This window comes from Chelonia mydas, chromosome 3 (genome assembly GCF_015237465.2).
Source record: "Chelonia mydas isolate rCheMyd1 chromosome 3, rCheMyd1.pri.v2, whole genome shotgun sequence".
Classification (NCBI taxonomy): domain Eukaryota; kingdom Metazoa; phylum Chordata; order Testudines; family Cheloniidae; genus Chelonia; species Chelonia mydas.
This window is the reverse complement of record NC_057851.1, coordinates 156,586,120-156,610,275: the sequence shown is the minus strand read 5'-3', so window position 1 is coordinate 156,610,275 and position 24,156 is coordinate 156,586,120. Positions and strand designations below refer to the sequence as shown.

The window sequence follows — 24,156 nt, the reverse complement described above, 5'->3', positions numbered from 1 at the left end:
GAGTGTAAAACTGACTGTATGCTACTGAAGCTGCAATGGAAAGTGATAAAGCACAGTTGGATTCTTATTAAGAAATTCTGCTAGATGGTGTGGAAGATAGATTGGCAAATGTGCTCATTGTACGCACACTTTTATAGCTATGTGTATGCACATTAGATACGCAGTGTGGTTAGCTACTAACGTGCACATTGTTGTCAGAGCTTTTCACAGGTTTAGTAATACCTGTTTTTCCCCTAGGTTGCTGTGAAAATAATAGATAAAACCCAGCTAAATCCTACCAGTCTACAAAAGGTAAGTATGGAACCTTTGTAATTTTGTAAACAATTGAACTATGCTGCCAAGGAAAGTAAAGATGATTTTTTGATCCTTTATATCAAAAATCAGAAATCTTTGGTTGTGCTGACTATTATTGTGTGTATGCTGCTGAGGGATAAAGTGGTATCCTGCTACCTCACATACCTACCTGTATCTGGAGTCCTAATTGTGCTGACAATAGTTTTTGTACATGGTTCTTAGTTGAATGTTGCTCACTTCTATCCTCATCTCCCTCTTCCCCTCCCCTCCCCTCCCCCCCCCCCCAGCGGGTTTTGTTTTGCTGGGTCTGAAAACTGTCATTTAAAGTTTTGCTACCAATCAAACGTAGAATAATTCTATATAAAAATGTCTATCTCCTCACTTAAAATCTAGGGAGCAGTAGTTTTCCCTAATTTAACTTATCCTGTTGGATTTTCCATAATAATGAAACACATTTTGAGGAGTCAAAGTTACTAAGGCTTAATTGACTTGAAGCTCTGTTTGTATATATTTCAGTTTTATTAAAAAATATTTGTTACTCAAGGGATTCTTGTCAATTACTTTGCTTATATATAATCTTACTGAAATTCCTTAAGTGGTTACAGAAACTGCTGGTTTGTTTGTCTGGCTTCCTGTTTCTCTGGTTAGTACAAACTATTCATAAACCCCTTGTAGGCCGTCCATATTGTTGTGATAACTGTATTTGCCCATGATGGGCCAACTCGGAGCTTCTGGTTTTCAGTGAAGAGTTGATTTTTTTTTTTTTTTTTTTTAAAGTATGTGCATGACAGATCATGTGTCCTAAATTTTGACCGTTTTCCAGTGTTTCTTTAAGGTTTAAGTTCACCCAAATATGGAAAATCCATACAAAAGCCCTCTATCCTTCCTAATTAAGTTCCATAGCAGATTGGAACAACCATATGGGGAGCTTCTATACCCCACAAAGGTAATCTTCATGCTAATGCCACTTACGCTAGCTAAGAAGGGACCATTTGGGGTGCACCTCCTGCCTGTTGCTGGGGTGAATTCAGCTCTCTCATCTTTGTTCAGTTCCTCATATAAAGCTTAGTTATTTAGCCTTTGTGTTGGGATGGATGAATTTAGTGAGAAGGGATAAAAAATGAGTAGAAAGCAAGAGATGCACTCTGAAAACACTTATGCTGATTAGCTAGTGTTTTGTAAAAATGCCAGCCTACTCAAAAATTTTTCTGGTTGTCCTCTCTTCCTGTCATTTTAAATAGAATTTGTGGCTGAGGCATGTGAAAATTTGCCCAATGGCTTGTTTGTTGTTACATTCTGAAATGACAGCATTTGCACAGGGTACCCTTTTTGACTAAACCAATTGTTGAACAGTCATTTTGCAGGAAATATTTGTGTTCTTCACCTTAGTTCTACATTTCAAGACTGCACTTGCTATTGATATCATGGCCAAAAATTTTCAGACAAAAGGGAAAAAAGGGGGATGGCACCTGGACTTGAAGCAATGAATGAAGGCATTTAGTTTCCTCAAGATCAGGGTGGTAACCCTTGCCTCCATAATTCCATCGTCAGACTCACAGGGCTGCTTTGCAGCCCTTGACCTGCAAGGTACTTGGTGAACAAATATTTTATCTAACGTTATAGCCGAAAGACTCCAGGAACTGCTATTTGGTTTCTAGAGATAGTGAAGAGATGTAAATAATCTGTCTAATGTTAATATTAACATAGATGAGACATACACACAAATAATGAAAATCTATGCAGTTTATCTATGTGAGATTGACCTCTAACTGGTTTGAATGAGAAGGTGATGTTTTAATTTGAAACTGTTGGTTGTTGCCACAATTGTTTTTCCATTATGCTAGTGCCTAGAGGCTAGGGCCCCATTTTGCTAGTCACTGTAAAACCATATAACAGATAGTCCATGCCCTGAAGAAATCACAATCTAAGTGTAAGACTGCAGACAGCAGGTAGATGAAATAGACCAGAGAAGCACAAGGAAACAATGAAATGATACTGGTCAGCATGAAACAGTGGTCTCAACAAACCAGCTGTCTGTACATTTTTGAGACACTTTTTTTAAGTCATCACATCAAGAAGAGTTTAAAGGAAGGATTTGAAGGAGAACAGTCAGGTGGCTGCGTGGATATTCATTGGGGCAGCATCAGAGAATATGCAAAGGTGCTTGTTGGAAAATGGTGGTTAGACTGTAGTTTGTGGATTTTGGCTGTGTGGACAGAGAAAATACTCAGTCTTCAAGATATTATGCAGGACATAGTGATATGATTTATACAGTACCTGAATATGAAGAACTAGAAAGGGCTGAGTTGAGGGAAACCTAGTTTATAGGTCTGAGTGACAGAGAAGTTGGTGATGTCCACAGTGACTGAGAAAGGAAGGATGGGGAAGGGCTTATGGAGAAAAGATTAAGAATTTAAGAACTCTATTTTAGTCATGATTACTTTAAACTGATAGCAGGACATCCATGAGGAGGTGGCAGGAAGGCTGAGATTTTTAGTTGGGACAGGCAGAGACAGGTCCGGTGTAGAGAGTTAGATTTACCAGTCAGTATAGACATGAAAGCTGAATTTGTGTTTGTGGATGAGATTGCCCAGAGATAATATGTAGAGGAAGAAGAGGAGACCAGGGATGGAGCCCTGTGAGAGCTCCACAAAGTTGAAGGGGGTAGTGAGCAGGACCCTCTCCTAATGCCACACTAAAGTTTTAAGTGATGTATGCTGGCAGGAGAGGACGGTAACTAAAGCAGAGGGAGGACAAGATGTTAAAAAGAACAATATAGTGGTTGACATCAGATGCAGCCAACAGGTCAAGAAAGATGCAAATAGAGTACTTGTTCTGGATTTTGGCTGGGAAGAAGTTGTTAAATACTTTGATAGCTAGAGCGCAAGGGGTGGAAGATGGTTTGCAGAGCATCTAAAATGGAATTGTCTTGGAGAAACTTCAGATGGCAGTTTTAGACAGCATGTTCAATGAAATTCAAGATGAAAGGGAGGTGGGGTGGTCCATGTGGGATCAAGAGTGGGATTTTTTGGGATGGAAGAGACTAAAGTTTGGTCTACACTACAATGTTAGGTTGTGATAAGGCATCTTAAGTCCACCTCATTATGGTAGTATACACGCTATAGCGTTGCTCCCACTGATGTAAGTGCCATACTACACTGACATTATAACTCCACCTCCACAAGAGGCGTAGGGCTTACGTTGGTGTAGTTAATGTGTTTACATCTGTTGTTGCTGTCATTCTTGTCAATTTCATGGCTCCAGCACAGAGCCAAGAAATTGACAAGAAAGCTGCGCTGTCACTGGGGCTGGTGGGGCTTCTGGGCTCCCTGAACCCAGTCTGGCTGCTCCCGTGCGGTTCCCAGCCCTCCTGGCTCCTACCCCGCTCCCAGCCCGGCTGCTACCCAGAGGTTTCTCATTCCAGGTGGCGGGGACCCCAGAGCCCAGTGGGGCAGTTGGGCTCTCAGTGACGGGGAGCTACGTGGAGCTAAGAGCCCGGTGTGACAGGTTAGGTCACAGAGAACCCCTTGGGACTGTTACCTGATGTGCTGAGGCTACCTCTGAGCCAGTTTTCCATGCCAGTTTGGGCCTTCAGAACACTGCCTTGTTGAGCCAGACACGCCAGTCTGAACCACGCACAGACCCAGGGTCTGAACCACGCACAGACCCAGGGTCTGAACCACGCACAGACCCAGGGTCTGAACCACGCACAGACCCAGGGTCTGAACCACGCACAGACCCAGGGTCTGAACCACGCACAGACCCAGGGTCTGAACCACGCACAGACCCAGGGTCTGAACCACGCACAGACCCAGGGTCTGAACCACGCACAGACCCAGGGTCTGAACCACGCACAGACCCAGGGTCTGAACCACGCACAGACCCAGGGTCTGAACCACGCACAGACCCAGGGTCTGAACCACGCACAGACCCAGGGTCTGAACCACGCACAGACCCAGGGTCTGAACCACGCACAGACCCAGGGTCTGAACCCCAAAGCTGCAGACTTAACTGAAAACAGCTTAAGAAGTGCTCCTGTCTCCGGCACCCAGACACCCAACTCCCAATGGGATCCAAACGCCAAATAAAACTGTTGTACCCTGTATAAAGCTTATACAGGGTAAACTCATAAATTGTCCGCACTCTGTAACACTGATAGAGAGAGATGCACAGCTGTTTGCTCCCCCAGGTATTACTTACTTATTTACTCTGGGTCAATTAATAAACAAAAGTGATTTTATTAAATATAAAAAATAGGATTTAAGTGGTTCCAAGTAATAACAGACAGAACAAAGTAAGTTACCAATCAAAATAAAGCTAAATGCGCAAGTCTAAGCCTAATAAATTAAGAAACTGAATACAGGTAAATTTCACCCTCAGAGATGTTCCAATAAGCTTCTTTCACAGACTAGACTCCTTCCTAGTCTGGGCCCAATCCTTTCCCCTGGTACAGTCCTTGTTCCAGCTCAGGTGGTAGCTAGGGGATTTCTCATGACTGCAGCCTTTGTTCTGTTCCACCCCCTTATATAGCTTTGGCACAAGGCGGGAATCTTTTGTGTCTCTGGGTCCCCACCCCTCCTTCTAAATGGAAAAGCACCAGGTTTAAGATGGATTCCAGTACAGGTGACATCGTCACATGTCCTGGGAGACCCCAAGCCTTCATTCTTACTGGTCTGACTCACAGGAAGGCTTGCAAGTAAACAGAGCCATTTACAACCAATTGTCCTAGTTGGTGGGAGCCATCAAGATTCCAAACCACCATTAATGGCCCACACTTTGCATAATTACAATAGGACCTCAGAGTTATATTTCATATTTCTAGTTTTGGATACAAGAATGATATATTTATACAAATAGGATGACCACACACAATAGATTATAAGCTTTGTAATGATACCTTACGAGAGACCTTTTGCATGAAGCATATTCCACTTACATTATATTCTCACTTATTAGCATATTTTCATAGAATCATATGGAATGCAATGTCATACCCAGGTTCTCAGTCCCCCACACAGCCCCTCTTAAGTTGACAGAAGCACTCCTAGTGAGGCCACGCACCACCAACAGAAGGAAGGTAGTGTAGATGTGAATTTATGTTTCTAGTGTAGACATGCCCCAAATCATGCTTGTATTGTCATGGGAGGGAACCTAAGGAGAGGGAGAGGTTAAGGCTAAGGAAGGGATGAGTGTCGGGTAAGAGATTAGGAGACAAGATGGAATGGGGTCAGTGGGATAGGTGGAGGAGTTAGAGGAAGAGAGGAGATGAGGGTCTTCCGCATCAGTGATGTGGGGAGGAGGAGAAAGTGGTAGGAGGGAAAGGGAAGGAGAGTGGGAAGATCACATCAATCTTGTCATTTTTCTCTTTGAAAAAGTCAGCAAAATTTTCTACAGAAAGAAGTAGGGAGAGGATTTGGGGAAGGGGTCGTATAGCAAATAGGTGGCTGGGATTGTGGGAGCCAGTCAGGGTGGAGAAGAAGTAGAGTTGACTGGCTGGGTAAATGGCAGAATTGAAGAAGAGAACAATTTGTAGTGAAGGAAGTCACTATTGTCACGAGACTTCTGTCAAAAGAAATTACAGAGTCTCACATTGATTTATTTTGGTTTCTGGAATTTGTTTAGCACAGCATTCCAAGAAATCTCTTGTTTTCTTGGAGTTCAATCCTGAGAGGTCCTGAATACCCTTGATTCCCATTGAAATCTGTGGCAGTTGAGGGTGCTCAGCACTTTCCAGAATCAAGCCCTTAGAAGGTTTCACTTCTGTTGCTTTTTCGCTTAGTAAGACCAACTGGTACAGTAAGACCTGATGGAGAAGTTTAAAAGAAGGTCTAAAGGTCAAACTTCCGATATTTACCAATGCCTGTTTCCGAATAAAACTCTTACTATGTCCTGAGGAAGATTAGGAAAGCGGTTTGATTAATAAAAATTATTCTGACATTCAGATTTGGTATTGGGGGATTCTGGATTTATTATAGTGTTGCGAAATGGCTTGCTTAAGAATTATGTATTAACATACAGTAGGTGTACATAGGAAATCTTGGTACAAAAAATTAGCATGTCTGAGAGAACTTGTATTTTTTTTTTATTCTTAATTCCTGTGCTTCAAATGTGAGAACTGTGTATCTGACTTGTTTGCAGATGACTAACAAACTTGATTATTTTGCTTGGGGAAAATTATGTCTCTCCCAGAAGTGTGCTAGCTGCTGACCTACTTGAATGCAATTACTCTTTAAAATCCTGTTTGACCAGTCATACTCAGTATCTAAGTGTCAGCACTGGAAGCTAATAAACTTCCCGTGGCTCAGATCTTAGTTCATGGGTTGTGTTTACCCCCCTTGTAAAAAAAACAAAACAGCAAAACAAAAAAACCCACTACTTGTTTTTGGTGCTGGGAGGTGGGGAGGAAGAAACTCCAATTTTTATAAAATGAAACATAAAATAGATACTGAGAGATTAACTTCACAAGCATATTTATTCTTCAGACATAAAGACATGTTGTCCAAAATGAAAAACTTGTAGTTCTGTAGGGAAAACACACTAACACAACATTAGTCTCTCCGGTCTAGATAAACTTGACTAATTGAGGGTATGTCTACACTGCAATTAGATTTCCGCAGCTGGCCCGTGCTAGCTGACTCGGACTCGTAGACTAAGGGGCCACTTAATTGTGGTGTAGATGTTCGGGCTCTGTCTGGAACCCCGGCTTTGGGACCCTCCTACCTCGCAGGGTCCTAGAGCCCGGTCTCCAACCCGAGCCCAAATGTCTACACCCAATTAAAAGGCTCCGTAGCTGAGCCCCGTGAGCCCAAGTCAGCTGGCCCAGGCCAGCCGCAGATTTTTAATTGCAGTGTAGACATACTCTGAGTTAGCATTTCTGTCCGCCCTGAGATATCAATACAGGTTTGGCAGCTTGCTTATTTTTTCAGCACTTGCACTATTTCAGAGCTTTGGATATACCCAGTCTGAATGTGGTGGAGCTATGGCTCGATCAGAACTGAGCTGGCTGGACAGGAGTGCATGTTTTTAAAAAATTGACAGATTTCTGAATTCAGTTGTCCCATCTCCTGTAATTTTACATCCACAATTTTTCAGCATTTTGATGTAAAAAAAAATTTGTGTTAGAAATTTGAATTTTCAGTATTAATTGTGAGAAGGAAAAAACTGTGTCATATTATTAACTAAGTAATGGAAAGGTTCCATAACATCTCCAAATCACTTTTCAGTTGTTTTTCTTGTGTGCTTCCAGCTCTTTGTTAATTAGATGAAGGAAGATTTCAACTGAGATTCCAGCAGTAGTAACCTCTACTATCTCAGGAACCTCCAAAACTACTTACAATTTCTTTTGTAAGCTCCCTGTAGAGTCCTGTGTAGTAAAATGTGTACTGTGTTTTAATCAATCATCCTTGTGCTCAATGCAGGTTTCAAGAAGTTGAAAATATGGACATAATATTCCTGAATTGCAATGACCTTTTTCAGTCAAGCAGCCATGAAGCTGCTGGTGTTTGCGGAAGAGTGCTTGACTTTTTGTGATGTGCTTTAGGATCGTTTTTACTACTTTCTGAACATCAGAAGTTTAGGATGATTACACCTGAGAGAATCTCATTTTTCAATCTGCTTTTTGTTTCTGGAGTAAATGACGAAAATACCTCATTGAAAGCTACATACTTTAAACTTATATGCAAATTAGGACCCCATATACTTTGTGCTTTTTAAAAAATAATTTTGACTAACCTACATATTTCACTCTTTCATACTGGCATACTTATATATTTCTGCATGTGTGTTTCCTGTTAGGTGGTCTGACATTTGATAGAATGTTTTCTCTAGAACTTTTCAAACCTATTCAAAATGTAAGAAACTTTCAACAGGTTGAACATGTTGTTGTTGTTCCTGTTTTAGATTAAGCCCACAGTGTATTATGTGCTTTCCAAACACACACACAAAAAATACACAGTCCTTATCCCAAAAACCTTACCTGCACTGGGGAAATTTACCCAAAAATTCAAACTGCTTTTAAAACCAATTGGAGCCCGAGTAAAAACCAGATTCTAGCAGCTGAAACTGTCTTTATAACCAGTGTAGTTAAGGCCTCTGAAGATAGGTGAAGTTAAGGCTTCTGACAATAAGTGTAGCTAGACAGGATATACAAATGGTTCTGGCTACTTGAGGTTTGTCCACATTGTGCTCCCAACTGATTTTAAAACTGAATTGTAGGGAACATTTTCTCCAGAGCAGACAGAGCAAAAACGCTTAAAAGCTGTAAGAGAAACAGACAAATTGGAAATGCTAAAAGTGGTTCATTGCAATGTTTTACCTTAAGTAGGTGGCCATCCATTTTTTATTATTAGCAGCAGTGGAGCTGGTAGTGAAGTCTGTAGTTGGACTGCCAAATGCTATCCATTATACAATTCTATTATTGGATGCCTGTAACTTTGCCAGACTGTTCGGATGGAAATTTTCCATGCCATGTATCTGCCTCAGGCTGTGCAATGTTTTTACAAAATAATAATAATTTTCGCTAAATCAGTTCCAGTGTTTCCAAGAACAAAGGAGAAAGGCATTGTTTTTCTCATATATATTTTTAAATAATCTCTCTCATTCTTAAAAACAGCTAACCAGGGCTTTTTATTGGGAGGTGTCTTGGCCAACCTTAAGTATACTGGCACTACCAGCTCTGTCTAAAATATCTCCGAGTATCTATATTTTCCTTAGTGTAATCTGCTAGCTTCTTAGTTGAGTCACAACACAAGTGAGTATTCGGGGGGAGGGATTTAAATGCGGAGGGAGCAATGGCTTACCAAATAAGCTAGGAAAGGGCATACGACACATTAGGGTTGGTATGGAAGAAGATGTTTATGTGAGAATCTGATAAACAAGCAGGCAACAGTAGCCTGATTTTTGGAGTAGAAGTGATGGGAGAAGGGGCAGTGTGAAAACAGATAAGGGCAGATAAGTAAGGGCGGTCTATGTTTTTTCTGCGGGGCCTTGAACAAATGACAAGACACTTGAATTTGGTGTGGTAGAGGAGGGGGTTCCAATGTAGGATTTAAGGATGAAGGATACTGTCATACTGATGTTTGAGAAGGATGACCTTGGCAGCCCATTTTTTGGGTAGACTGGAGAGGAAAACGTGGAAGGCAGAGAGACTGTTGTTAAAATAATTATTTTGTTTGTTAGCTCAGATTGTTTTGAATTAGGTCATCAAAAGTGACTACTCATAGTTTAAATTTAAGTGAATGCTGTTTATCTTCAAGAAGACATTAACCTTCTATTTTGTGTTTATGCCAAAAGAGAAGAGAGAAATACACCACACGTTCTGGTTATGACAACCTGTAGTTTAAGTCAATTTTCCTAAATAGAATTTATGAATTAGGTTAGTAATGTTCATACTTAAGAGAAAAATATTTTATGTTTAAATGGTATTGGCTTGGGAACTTTGTTAGAAACTCACCAGTGTCTCGGTAGTTTTACCTTTACTGGAACTCTTGGCCAGAACGAATTGGTGTGATTTGATCTGAATGCTTGAAATCATTAGGCTTAGAGACCTGATTTTTGGGTAGCTGATCACATTCTTTCCCCACTTCCACTGTGCTTTTAAGCACACCATGGAATCTTCCCATGATTAGAGAACCTTTATTCTGCTGTAAATGCCATTATTAATATTCATGTAACTAGTATTGAATAAAATTTGCTTTAATTACGGGTTTTGTGTAACCTTTCATGTATCAGTGTTCTCCGTGTGCTGCCAGTAGCTTGCAAACCTACTACCTTGTGATCTCATCAGGTCTCACAAGCTGCAGTAAGCAAGGTTGAGCACTGCAGGAAATCGTGTTTGGTGATTTAGCAGAGAGCTCTTTTCTCTTTGGGTCAGTGGTGAACCAAATGTCTGAGAACGATACGGTGATACTGTGAAGGTGCCATTTTTGGGGGGACGGACAAAATTGAAAACTCAGGTTCTGAATTAGTAATTCTTAGAGATTTTATAGCCTTTCTTACAAGAAAAGGGGTATTAGCCCCAATATTCTGGCCAAATTTCACTGTGGTTAATTTGCTTTTTGAAAAAAAACTAAATATGATCTGTTGACTAAATATGCCTCTTAAAAATGTAGATATGGTAGTGTGCCCAAGAGTTACATGATAGACTCAAGTGGCTGTAGCTCACATACACCTTTTTGATATTGATACCTGCGGCATAAATTATACAACTACTTAGTGGATGCCTTGACCATTAACCCTAAATCTGTTCTCCATCCCTCTCTCAGGCTGGGTCTATGCTATGAATGAGGGATGTGACTCCCCTGCTTGTGTCCCCATAGTCATGCTACCTCTCACGGAGCTCGGGTTAGTGTCAGTAGCTGCAGTAGCACAGCAGGACTGCGTCCTGCAGAATACAAACCTGCCTGCAGCCGGTGGGCATGTACTCAACACAGCTCAGCAGCGCCGCCGACGCTGCTGCTGCTACTGTGGCTACACTGCTATTTGTATTTGCCTGTGCATGTGCACACAAGCATGGGAATCACACCCTGAGCTTGGAGTAGAGACATAGTCTCTCTCTCTCTCTCTTGCATTGTCTGTATTATTGAATTGTTCTACAGAATGAAAAATGCACCTTGAATTCCTTTCAACTTGTTCACAATGCCTTAATATTGTTAGCCAATATTCGGGGTCATATGGATTGCTTCTGATGGGGAGAGACATTAATGATGAAATAAGGATCAAATTATTTGATGCAAGCCTGTTTATTTACAAAGAATGTACATAGTGTTGTTTCCCTGAACACAGTAGAGCCAAACAGCAGGAGATAGCTAGCTTGTTTGCTCACAGTTCCAAGTCTCTTTCCAGCCAGAGTGCTACCCAAAAGCTCTCTTAGCTTTTTCTCAGGGTCAACAAGTGTTTCTCTGGCGATCTGCTGGTCTTCCTTGCTGCCTTTCTTGTGTGCTCCTTTGGCCTTTCTGTTTCTTCTTCTCTTGTGAACACACAGTGCAATCAAATCAATCTCCTGCATTTGTTATCAAACCCCTGACAACCTCCTAGGGCCGCATGGCCCAGCCATGCCCATTTTTGCATGCTGTCTATTCCTTGGGCAGTGACTTTCCATTGTTTCAGCTATCATTAAACAAAAGGGCATTTAATTGTTCCCTTATTTAGCCAGAATAGAAGGCAAATGGTCAAGCCCAATAGCGTCAATGAGGTGGTGGGATTGCCCAGTCCCCATTATAACAATATTTTAGTACATACGCCTGTGTGTCTATATAACTTAACTGTTGTGAGTTAGGTTTGAAACTGAATTTCCATAGTAAGAGAAAACATACTAGGAATGCCTACAGGCTGGGACAGAGCAAGGTACCAGCTAAAAGGCCACTTGAAATGTGGCAGAGACCAGCAACTGCAGGCTTACAAGCTGTCAGAAAAGTATGCCTGGAATGGATTCTATAACAGGTTGGTTCTATACTGGGTAGCTTCAGTTGTGAACAGGCAGTTGTAAGGAGAGGAGTTTTTTAGGGAAGAGACTGAATAACCATGTTGCTGAGGCCAAGACATCTACTTAATGTGTACCTTCAGATTTTAGCGTTTGGAACTTGGTGTTCGAAAAGTTTCTGTAATAAAAAGTGGTATGCAGCTTCAGCTGTTTGCCATATGCAGTGTGCCACCACATCGCACCTGATTAACTTTGGAGTATAGGAGAGTCTAATACCTGGTTTCTGTTCCCTGATCCAAATCAGGCAGAGCAGGGGATTTGAACCCAGGTATCCTATATCCCAGGTGAGTCCCCAACCACTGAGTTCTAGGATATTGTGGAGTGGATCTCTCAATTGCTTCTGTTGAAGCTGTTCCACTTTGTATAAAATACTTAGTGGGTCTGAGAGAGTGAAAATGGCTATAGTTCTCTGGATGGGACACGCACTCAGAAGACCCAGGTTCCAGTCCCTGCTCCAATGACTCTGAGTATTTCATAGGAAGTAGAACAGCTTCAGCAGGAGAGATTGAGAGAGACCCATCCCAGAATACCCTATAGCCCAGTGGATAAGGAACTCAACTGGGATCTGGGAGACATGGCTTCAAATTCCTGCCCCACATTAGGCTGAACAGGGATTTGAATCCAAGTCTCCTACATTCTGGGTGAGTCCCCTGACCACTAGGCTATAGGGTAAAAAGGGGAAGTATCACTATCATAGAATATCAGGGTTGGAAGGCACCTCAGGAGGTCATCTAGTCCAACCCCCTGCTCAAAGCAGGACCAATCCCCAACTAAATCATCCCAGCCAGGGCTTTGTCAAGCCTGACTTAAAAATGTCTAAGGAAGGAGATTCCACCACCTCCCTAGGTAATGCATTCCAGTGCTTCACCACCCTCCTAGTGAAAAAGTTTCTCCTAATATCCAACCTAAACCTCCCCCACTGCAACTTGAGACCATTACTCCTTGTTCTGTCATCAGCTACCACTGAGAACAGTCTAGATGCATCCTCTTTGGAACCCCCTTTCAGGTAGTTGAAAGCAGCTATCAAATCCCCCCTCATTCTTCTCTTCCGCAGACTTAAACAATCCCAGTTCCCTCAGCCTCTCCTCATAAGTCATGTGTTCCAGTCCCCTAATAATTTTTGTTGCCCTCCGCTGGATGTTTTCCAATTTTTCCACATCCTTCTTGTCGTGTGGGGCCCAAAACCGGACACAGTACTCCAGATGAGGCCTCACCAATGTCGAATAGAGGGGAACAATCATGTCCCTCCATCTGTTGGCAATGCCCCTACGTATACATCCCAAAATGCCATTGGCCTTCTTGGCAACAAGGGCACACTGTTGACTCATATCCAGCTTCTCATCCACTGTAATCCCTAGGTCCTTTTCTGCGGAACTGCTGCCTAGCCATTCGGTTGCTAGTCTGTAGCGGTGCATGGGATTCTTCCTATCACCTGCTGCTGGTGTGTACTCGTCATAATGTGCCTACCAGCTCAACCTCACAGGTGAGAGAGGCAGAGGAATGCATAGTTTGAGGATCCTTTTGGGGCTTAGGTATGAGCTAAGTGCCAGGCAACAGGATTAAGGCAATTTTGTGCATGACCTCTGGCTGAAATTTAGACACCTAGGGAATATAAGTGTCTGCAGGGTTTTTGAGGAGTTCAATTATGGATTTATGTTTCTAAAGCAGCAGTGAGGTGCCTAAATCCCTTTATGGTTCTAGTCCCTCATGACCTGGCTTTAAGAAAGCAGATTTTTTGGTCTGCTTTTTAATTTGCCTTTTTCGTGTTGTATATTTGCATATCATGTAAATTGTCAGTCACTGTGAAATCAATTTGAGTCTTAAACTAATTAATAAACTTTTAATCCCTTTGGAATCTTTGAACGGAATAATGTGCATAATATTGGCGATTACTGCATACTTCAGATTATGTGTAAAATTGTATTTCTTTAGGATTTTTCTTCCAGATTCTAAATCCTTTTATTTATAGAAGTGTAATGTTTTAATCCTGCTTTGGCAGACATGAGTTCATTAAAAGTAACTTATATTTAGACATTAATACTATTATGTTGTGCAGCCTGTCTTTGTTGTCTTCCTGTCAATATTGCAGTTTTTCAGATATCTGCCTAGAAGTTCTTCAGAGATTTTCATGCTCTACAGGTTGATGCTTTAGATTTGTTATCTTGCGTCTGGTCATTTCAGACAAATTTGTTTAATTGGATTGCTTTTCATAATTGTGAAAAATTCAGATGTAATGTACAAAATCAAAATACCAAAACACAAAACAGAGCCTATCTGACATATTAGTAATGGAATAATTGAGTTAATGGAAAAGCAAAAACACTTTGTAACGCAAATATGAGCACAATATTATTTACCAGACAGCCCTATTTATAGATCCTAATTAATTAATGCAGACTGTAGGATGTTGCCTTTCGTTTGGTTCTTTTTCCCCCCACCCTCCAGACAGATTCACACACACATTCTTTTTTTCTTCTTTGAAGGCAGTTGTTGAACATTTATATGAGGAGAAAGGATAGTGTCCTGCTAGAAACATTTAACCAGTGTAAATATCTACTTGTGAGACTTTTGTTTGATCAAAAGCTTAATTTTCAAAATCATATTAATTGTAGTTAAGAAGAGGGGAGCACCAAATGAGAGCAGAATTATGGAGTTCTACTACTTGTGCAAATGTCATTATCTTTAATAAGACTTAAGAAACTAAAGGATGTGCACTGAGTACGAAATGTTCAATCTAGTCTAAGGAAAATAATTGTGATTGTTGCTATTTTTAGATTGTGCTATTTGCAGAATACAAAAAGGGCAGTTAATCTTTTTGGGAGGGTTAGCAGTATGCCTCTCGGTTAGCAATACCCTTGCTTTTGGAAATTTCCCTCAGTCCCAAGTCCCCAGAGGGGTCCAGGGGTTACTGCTGTCTTTGCTCTTGAACCTCACTTGTGGATTTAGCCAGCTTTTGTCAAAGAAGGGACAGGATGTAGCATTCATCGTCGCTGAGACAGCGGACAGTTTGCCAAAGCTGTGTGAGGCTTTCTTGTATTTCTGCTCAGGACTTCTACAACACATCCATCCTAAGCATAAGGCTTGAGAGCAGTCAAGCACAGAGAATACCTTTGACAACAGAAGTATGTTCATTGTTCAGTGAAGGAAATCTCAGGTGTTATCAGTATTGTCAAACTCCAAACGTTCAAAAATCATGACTTTAAAGGAACTCCAGATTTTTTTTTTTTTTAATTTGCCTTTTGGTTTTTGTGCCTTTAGGGTATGCTCACTTCACTTTTTCAAGCTTTTCTCTGCAACCATGAGTGCTAGAATTTTTGTGAAATAAAAGCTGAGATTTTTCAAGACATCTCTCAATTTCAGTAAGGGCAGGGAGCGGGGGTGGAAAGAATCATCAGTTGTTACCGCTGTTGCATGCCTGGCAGACTTTATATGGTCTTAAAACTAAAAAATTGTGTAGCCCTTATGGATGTATACTCTTTCAGATGTGACCTGATGTAGGTATTGTTCAGCTCTGGTATGTGTGAATTGACTCCATTCATCTTCGTGGTGTGTTACCCCTAAAACCTAATTATACTTCACAGTCCAGTTTTTTCCCAACACCAGAAACACGAAGTCATGCGTGCGCGCACACACACACACACACACACGGAGTTATGTACACAGACTGGGTAATTAGTTGCATATGCAAATGGCCAAATAAGCAAAGGGCAGAAATAGCAATAGGTCCTGCAAATGCCCTTTGTTGTTTCAAGCCAGTGGAAACTCTAAAAGCTGTTACTATATAAGAGCCTACATATCTTTTCGCATACCTTGTTTTGAAACAAGTGCAGTTTTGTTATGCATTGAAGGTAGTATATGGCCCTAGGTTTTTAAACCCAGCCAAATGTTATAATAAAAATGTAGTACAGTGCTGTCCACAAAATGAGTCTGATGTCTAGTACAGTGAATAATGTAATTGTATCTAGTACTGGATTATAACATAAAAGGCTATGTTAATATCTACTTAAATTGCCTTTCACCTTCCATTCCCCATATAAAGTAGCATGTCTGAAGTAAAAAGAAAAGGAGTATTAGTGGCACCTTAGAGACTAACCAATTTATTTGAGCATAAGCTTTCGTGAGCTACAGCTCACTCTGTAGCTCATGAAAGCTTATGGTCAAATAAATTGGTTAGTCTCTATGGTGCCACTAGTACTCCTTTTTCTTTTTGCGAATACAGACTAACACGACTGTTACTCTGAAACATGTCTGAAGTAGCTCTTCCCCAGTAAACATAGTTTGAATAAAGCTGTTTTGTTTTCTTAACAGTTGTTTCGAGAAGTACGAATAATGAAGATATTGAATCATCCCAGTATAGGTAGGAATTGGATTTGTTTTTCTGGTGACTTTAATATTATACTCTTATCTATTTTGTTTGAATATATTTAGATATTTGTTTTTATTTATCCATTAAATCTTTAAGATGGATGAACAATGTACGCTCAGGGCCAGATCCTGCTCTTGTCCTGTTTACTTCAGTGGACTACTTGCATGAGTAAGGCAAGCAGAAATTTGGCTTGTAAAGGATAACTTGCTCAATCAGAGGAAAGGGCTAACACTCAGCAAGGAGGTGGTGTCTGATGGCCAGTAGGGGATCTGGCTCTACTCTTACTGTTGTTCAGATGGGTTAAAAAGCCTTTGCGCTAATGAGTTTTGCCACTCTCATTAAGAAACTAGGACCTAAGACCAAGAAACCTGCAAAGTGCTATCTTCAGAGAAACCAAGTTACATAGTATGTAATTTTCCCTTTCTGCTTTAGTTCCCCCCACCTTCAGAGCCCTACTTTGTGATGACAATTCTTCTGGCTGAGGAGGGCTGGACAGTCTTGTTCCAGAGACAGTTAATGTTCCTGAATCGGCCAGAGGGCTTGTTGCATACAAGGTATGGACAAGGTATACAAGTTATTACATAATAGGTACTCCCTTGTCTCCATTCTTAGAGCTGAGTGTGCTGCATTTCCAGCATTCTAAGCTCCTACTGGTCCCCCTCCGTCCCACCTGTGACAGTGGTAGTTTTATTAGTATTATATTCTGATTGGGAAAGCCTTTCAGTTAGAATATCTGCTCAGTTTGGCACCTAAACTTTGTTTCTTTTTAAGTTGATCAAAACTCCACAATTTCTCTAACCTGGAGCAGTTGGAATAGAGAAGTAATTTACTTGGGATTTTTGTGTGTTTTTTGGTAAGAATTCCTGTGTGGAACTAAACACTAATTTCAGCATGAATTTCATTTTTGTATAGTGTTTGTGAAATACTCCTGAGAAAGCTGTAGAAGATTTTATATATTCATGATGTTCTTACAACTTAATTCTCCTTTTTTCAAAACTGTTTCAATCTTCTGGCTTGGTGGTGTCACTGGTTAATAAATTTTATTAATTTAAAGAATAAGTGTTTGAGCTGTGTTTTAAAAATTTTGATGAATTTTTGCTGTTTGATGCAAGCTTTCATTCCTTTTTATTTCAGTAAAATTATTTGAAGTTATTGAAACAGAAAAGACACTGTATTTGGTAATGGAATATGCCAGTGGGGGTAAGTAGTTGTTGAACTCCAGTTTTGTGCGTAAACTGAAAAGTGGAAAGTAAATCTTCATGCACAGATACCCAACTGAAACCAATCTTGACATCTGGGGTTGTGTTACGTCTTGAGTACTGCATGTTGTCTGTCTGCCTCATGGAGTCTGTCAGGGTTACTTCCCCACTCTGAACTCTGGGGTACAGATGTGGGGACCTGCATGAAAGAACCCCTAAACTTATATTCGACCAGCTTAGGTTAAAAACTTCCCCAAGGCAAAAATTCCTTTCCTTGTCCTTGGATGGTATTGCTCCACCACAAAGTGATTTACACAAAAATTCAGGAAAGGGTCACTTGGAGTCCCTATCCCCCCAAACCCCTTCACCTCCTTTCCTGGGGAGGTTTGAGAATAAAATACCAACCAATTGATTTACAATGTGAGCACAGACCAAACCCTTTGGTTTTTAGGACACTGAAAATCAATCAGGTTCTTAAAAGAAGAACTTTTACTTTTTTTTTTTTTAAATAAATAAAGAATCACACCTGCAAAATCAGGATGGAAGGTAACTTTACAGGGTAAATAAAAAGATTTAAAACACAAAGGATTCCCCTCTGACTCAGCTTCACAGTTACAAAACAGGAATTAAACTACCTCTTTAACATAGGGAAAATTCACAAGCCAAAACAAAGGATAACCTAATGCATTTTCTTGCCTTACTTACAATTTTTGTAATTTTAGATGGTTCATTTCAGGTATGTTTTCAGGAGATGTTGTACCTGCCTGGTCTCTGTCTCCGTCCGGAGAGGGAACAAAACAAAAGAGCCACAAATAAATCCTTCCCCCACCAGATTTGAAAGTATCTTCTTTTCTTATTGGTCCTTCTGGTCAGGTGTCAACTAGGTTATTGAGCTTCTTAACCCCTTACTGGTAAAGCGATTTAGTACAGCTGCCCCGGAGGATTTTATGCTACTCTTTTCTCTGTTTATGACAGAGCCCCTAACCAGAACTTTTAGGTACAGTTCTGCTGTCAATTAAAAGTGTTATGCACAGTAGATTATTTTACAGATGTTTGTGTAGTTGTTTTTGATGATATACCAGGAGATAATCTGACTTTCATTCTAGCAGAGGCTCAGGCCTTGTGTGTCTCCCATCCTTATACTTACATCACCAATAGAGAGAGCACCTGCCTCTCGTCTTCACCTTGTGTCAGAGCAGTGTAACAGAGGCAAGAAGGTCTGGGAGTTGGGGATAAGAACATGGGACAGCTGGCCAGGCAGATTGAAAAGAAAGCCAGGTGGATTTTGGGAACACAATTGGTACTCATTTAGATGGGGAAATGGCTGTTTAGAAAGGGCATAGAGCTTCCACCAACTGGAGATGGCTGTTTGTCATATACCGTCGGGGAGAGGGACCACTAGCAATGAGAATCTGAGAGCCATTTGGTGAAGAACTTTTTGGCCTTAAACTTCTCACAAAATAAAACTGATGTGAAGACATGCAGTGCAAGTCTGGTGTATAAGGTGCCACCCCTTACACCTAGAACCTTATCCCTTTTACAATGTTATTCTTTATTACTCTAACTGCACTTTAAATTGGTCTTTCATTTAATGCCCATTTTAATATAAGAATTTTAAAAAACTGAAGTCTTACTAGGAAGGAATCTGTTCTTGTAGGTCTGCAGTAACTATGTTGTCTGAACAGTGAAAACAAATATAAGCAGTAAAAAGGAATCTTTCCTGACTGCTTCCCCTTCTCTCCTCCTCAGGACTGTGGGCATGTTTGAAATGGTTTTAATAAACAGACTAGTTAGTTTTCTGAAACCTGCAGACAGTGTTTTTCCTTGATAAGCCCAGTCGGTAACGTGCGTGGGTGGATTTTTACACATATTGTGACAGGGTCCAGGCCAGATGGCTACAGGAGAGTGATAGAAGGCAGATATATTAGCCCCAGGTTAAGTAGGTCCCTTTTCCCTGGGTAAGGTAACAGGGAAGGTTCCAGAACAATCAGGAACTTTCTGGAATCAATTAAAGCAGACAGGCTGATTAGAACACCTGCAGCCAATCAAGAAGCTGCCAGAATCAATTAAGACAGGCAGGCTAATCGGGGCACCTGGGTTTAAAAAGGAACTCACTTCAGTTTGTGGTGTGCGTGCACGGAGCTGGGAGCCAGAGGCACAAGAAGCTGAGAGTGAGAAGGCATACTACTGGAAGACTGACAAGTAAAGGCATTATTAGACATCAGGAGGAAGGTCCTGTGGTGAGAATAAAGAAGGTGTTGGGAGGAGGCCATGGGGAAGTAGCCCAGGGAGTTGTAGCTGTCACACAGCTGTTAGAGGAGCCACTGTAGACAGCTACAATCCACAGGGCCCTGGGCTGGAACCCGGAGTAGAGGGCGGGCCCGGGTTCCCCCCATCCCTCTATCCCCCCAATTCCTTACTTGATATCGGAGGAGTTGAACTGGACTGTGGATTCCACCAGAGGGAAGGTCTCTGGCCTGTTCCCCAATCCTCTAGGTGGATCAGCAGAGGCTGCAGGCATTATTCTTCTTCCTTTTCCCCATGCTGGCCAGTGATGAGGCTAACTGAGTGAATGGCAGATTTGAGCCATGAAAGTGGCCAAACTGAGGGCTGCCGTGAACCTCTGAGTCGAGAAAATCTGCCAATAAGCGCAGGACCCACCAAGGCAGAGGAGGAACTTTGTCACAATATATATGTTGAGGTTTTTTGTACATAGAGGGTCATATCCTCTATTGAAGTTGATGGAGCTACAACTGTTAACACTAGCTGAGCATCTGGCCCAAATTCATGGTATGTGGGTATTTTTCTTGATAGTCTGATATAAATAATAAAGCCTGAGCAGTATAACTTATGCTTCATCTTTTTCTGGTTCAGGAGAGGTGTTTGACTACTTAGTTGCACATGGAAGAATGAAAGAAAAGGAGGCCCGTGCAAAGTTTAGGCAGGTATGAAATTGTTTCTGTTTACAGTATTTTTAATGAACTTGAACTCAAAAATATTTGCACGTTTTTTTTAAAAAGTGAAAGTTCATAGTTGTAGTGATGTGTATTAAAGTTAGAATGGAAAAATCCCTCAAGAGGCAAGTACCTATTTCCTGAGCATAATTTAAAAATAGTAAGACTGTTTAAGCTTTTATTAATGGATATTCTTGAGAAACCAAATTTCTTTCATTATGACTCACTCCAGATTTTATTAACTCTTTGAGTATCCTGAAATAATCAGATGTTGTTCCGTGAGGTTGTTATATGGCGATATAAACATTTAGTTTACTCATTTATAATATATCATGTACTTTATTAGGGGTACTCTTTAAAATATTCTAACATCATCACTTCTTTGCTGAGTACTAATCTTCACGTATGGTTACTGCCAAGAGGATTAGGGGCAGGTTTTACTTGTGCACTTTCGTTTATTTAGATATAATAAGCTATTTATATAACTTGGTGTTTCATTTTTTCAAACTTAAGATGCAAAATAACCATATAAAGAAACTAACTTAATATCAAATTAACTTATTTGCTGAAGTCTCCTCATACAAATCTCTTCATTTCATTATAGGTTCTGTAATAGAGAAAATTAAATTTAGTTATGTTTTAGCCTTATTTTTAGTCACATGTTCACATCTTTCTCTAAAATTCTCCATTTGGTCCAAAACTACATGCTTTTTTTCTTCTTAGAAGTGATATTTTTGGGAAACTGATCAAAGTCTATTCAGTCATTTGAGTAACAGGAGAGTCATAGAATCATAGAATATCAGGGTTGGAAGGGACCTCAGGAGATCATCTAGTCCAACCCCCGCTCAAAGCAGGACCAATCCCCAACTAAATCATCCCAGCCAGGGCTTTGTCAAGCCTGACCTTAAAAATATCTAAGGAAGGAGATTCCACCACCTCCCTAGGTAACGCATTCCAGTGTTTCACCACCCTCCTAGTGAAAAAGTTTTTCCTAATATCCAACCTAAACCTCCCCCACTGCAACTTGAGACCATTACTCCTTGTTCTGTCATCTGCTACCACTGAGAACAGTCTAGATCCATCCTCTTTGGAACCCCCTTTCTAGGTAGTTGAAAGCAGCTATCAAATCCCCCCTCATTCTTCTCTTCTGCAGACTAAACAATCCCAGTTCCCTCAGCCTCTCCTCATAAGTCATGTGTTCCAGTCTCCTAATCATTTTTGTTGCCCTCCGCTGGACTCTTTTTCCAATTTTTCCACATCCTTCTTGTCGTGTGGGGCCCAAAACCGGACACAGTACTCCAGATGAGGCCTCACCAATGTCGAATAGAGGGGAACGATCACGTCCCTCGATCTGCTGGCAATGCCCCTACATATACATCTCAAAATGCCATTGGCCTTCTTGGCAACAAGGGCACACTGTTGACTCATATCCAGCTTCTCATCCACTGTAACCCCTAGGTCCTTCTCTGCAGACCTGCTGCCTAGCCATTCGGTCCCTAGTCTGTAGCGGTACGTGGAATTCTTCCGTCCTAAGTGCAGGACTCTGTACTTGTACTTGTCCTTGTTGAACCTCATCAGATTTCTTTTGGCCCAATCCTCTAATTTGTCTAGGTCCCTCTGTATCCTATCCCTACCCTCCAGCATATCTACCTCTCCTCCCAGTTTAGTGTCATCTGCAAACTTGCTGAGGGTGCAATCCACACCATCCTCCAGATCATTTATGAAGATATTGAACAAAACCGGCCCGAGGACCGACCCTTGGGGCACTCCACTTGATACCAGCTGCCAGCTAGACATGGAGCCATTGATCACTACCCGTTGAGCCCGACAATCTAGCCAACTTTCTATCTACCTTATAGTCCATTCATCCAGCCCATATTTCTTTACCTTGCTGGCAAGAATACTGTGGGAGACCATGTCAAAAGTTTTGCTAAAGTCAAGGAACAACACGTCCACTGCTTTCCCCACATCCACAGAGCCAGTTATCTCATCATAGAAGGCAATTAGATTAGTCAGGCATGACTTGCCCTTGGTGAATTCATGCTGACTGTTCCTGATCACTTTCCTCTCTTTGAAGTGCTTCAGAATTGATTCCTTGAGGACCTGCTCCATGATTTTTCCAGGGACTGAGGTGAGGCTGACTGGCCTGTAGTTCCCAGGATCCTCCTCCTTCTCTTTTTTAAAGATGGGCACTACATTAGCCTTTTTCCAGTCTTCCGGGACTTCCCCGGATCGCCATGAGTTTTCAAAGATAATGGCCAATGGCTCTGCAATCACATCCGCCAACTCCTTTAGCACTCTCGGATGCAGCGCATGCAGCCCCATGGACTTGTGCTTGTCCAGCTTTTCTAAATAGTCCTGAACCACTTTTCCCCACAGAGGGCTGGTCACCTCCTCCCCATGCTGTGCTGCCCAGTGCAGTAGTCTGGGAGCTGACCTTGTTCGTGAAGACAGAGGCAAAAAAAGCATTGAGTACATTAGCTTTTTCCACATCCTCTGTCACTAGGTTGCCTCCCTCATTCAGTAAGGGACCCACACTTTCCTTGACTTCCTTCTTGTTGCTAACATACCTGAAGAAACCCTTCTTGTTACTCTTAACATCTCTTGCTAGCTGCAACTCCAGGTGTGATATGGCCTTCCTGATTTCACTCCTGCATCCCCGAGCAATATTTTTATACTCATCCCTGGTCATTTGTCCAATCTTCCACTTCTTGTAAGCTTCTTTTTTGTGTTCAAGATCAGTAAGGATTTCACTGATAAGCCAAGCTGGTCGCCTGCTATATTTACTATTCTTTGTACACAACGGGATGGTTTGTCCCTGTAACCTCAATAAGGATTCTTTAAAATACAGCCAGCTCTCCTGGACTCCTTTCCTCCTCATGTTATTCTCCCAGGGGATCCTGCCCATCAGTTCCCTGAGGGAGTCAGTCTGCTTTTCTGAAGTCCAGGGTCCATATTCTGCTGCTCTCCTTTCTTCCCTGTGTCAGGATCCTGAACTCGACCATCTCACGGTCACTGCCTCCTAGGTTCCCATCCACTTTTGCTTCCCCTACTAATTCTTCCCGGTTTGTGAGCAGCAGGTCAAGAAGAGCTCTACCCCTAGCTGGTTCCTCCAGCACTTGCACCAGGAAATTGTCCCTTACACTTTCCAAAAACTTCCTGGGTTGTCTGTGCACCGCTGTATTGCTCTCCCACCAGATATCAGGGTGATTGAAGTCTCCCATGAGAACCAGGGCCTGCGATCTAGTAACTTCCGTGAGTTGCTGGAAGAAAGCCTCGTCCACCTCATCCCCCTGGTCCGGTGGTCTATAGCAGACTCCCACTATGACATCATCCTTGTTGCTCACACGTCTAAACTTAATCCAGAGACGCTCAGGTTTTTCTGCAGTTTCATACTTGAGCTCTGAGCAGTCATACTGCTCCCTTACATACAGTGCAACTCCCCCACCTTTTCTGCCCTGCCTGTCCTTCCTGAACAGTTTATATCCATCCATGACAGTACTCCAGTCATGTGAGTTATCCCACCAAGTCTCTGTTACTCCAATCACATCATAATTCCTTGACTGTGCCAGGACTTCCAGTTCTCCCTGCTTGTTTCCCAGGCTTCTTGCATTTGTGTATAGGCACTTGAGATAACTCGCTGATCATCCCTCTTTCTCAGTATGAGGCAGGAGCCCTGCCCTCTCGCGCGCTCCTGCTCGTGCTTCCTCCCAGTATCCCACTTACCTCAGGGCTTTGGTCTCCTTCCCCTGGTGAACCTAGTTTAAAGCCCTCCTCACTAGGTTAGCCAGCTTGCTTGCAAAGTATGAGGAGAGAGTCTGAAAGAGGGAATTTCTATATTTATTAAAATTTTAAAAATCTTCA

General features: G+C 41.6%; 1 protein-coding gene across 8 annotated transcripts in view; it reads left to right on the top strand.

Annotated features, from left to right (window-relative positions):
* MARK1 (microtubule affinity regulating kinase 1) overlaps positions 1–24,156 on the top strand; it is a 116,138-nt gene that overhangs the window by 50,443 nt on the left and 41,539 nt on the right. For 7 of the 8 annotated variants that reach the window (XM_037895693.2, XM_037895691.2, XM_043543623.1 and 4 more), the window contains exons 3-6: positions 238–291; positions 16,082–16,130; positions 17,274–17,339; positions 20,213–20,283. In XM_037895693.2, the coding sequence (XP_037751621.1) occupies positions 238–291; positions 16,082–16,130; positions 17,274–17,339; positions 20,213–20,283 (240 nt within the window). Of the gene's footprint in view, positions 1–237; positions 292–16,081; positions 16,131–16,590; positions 16,694–17,273; positions 17,340–20,212; positions 20,284–24,156 lie in introns of those variants that run through there. The other variant, XM_043543624.1, reaches the window with a different exon arrangement.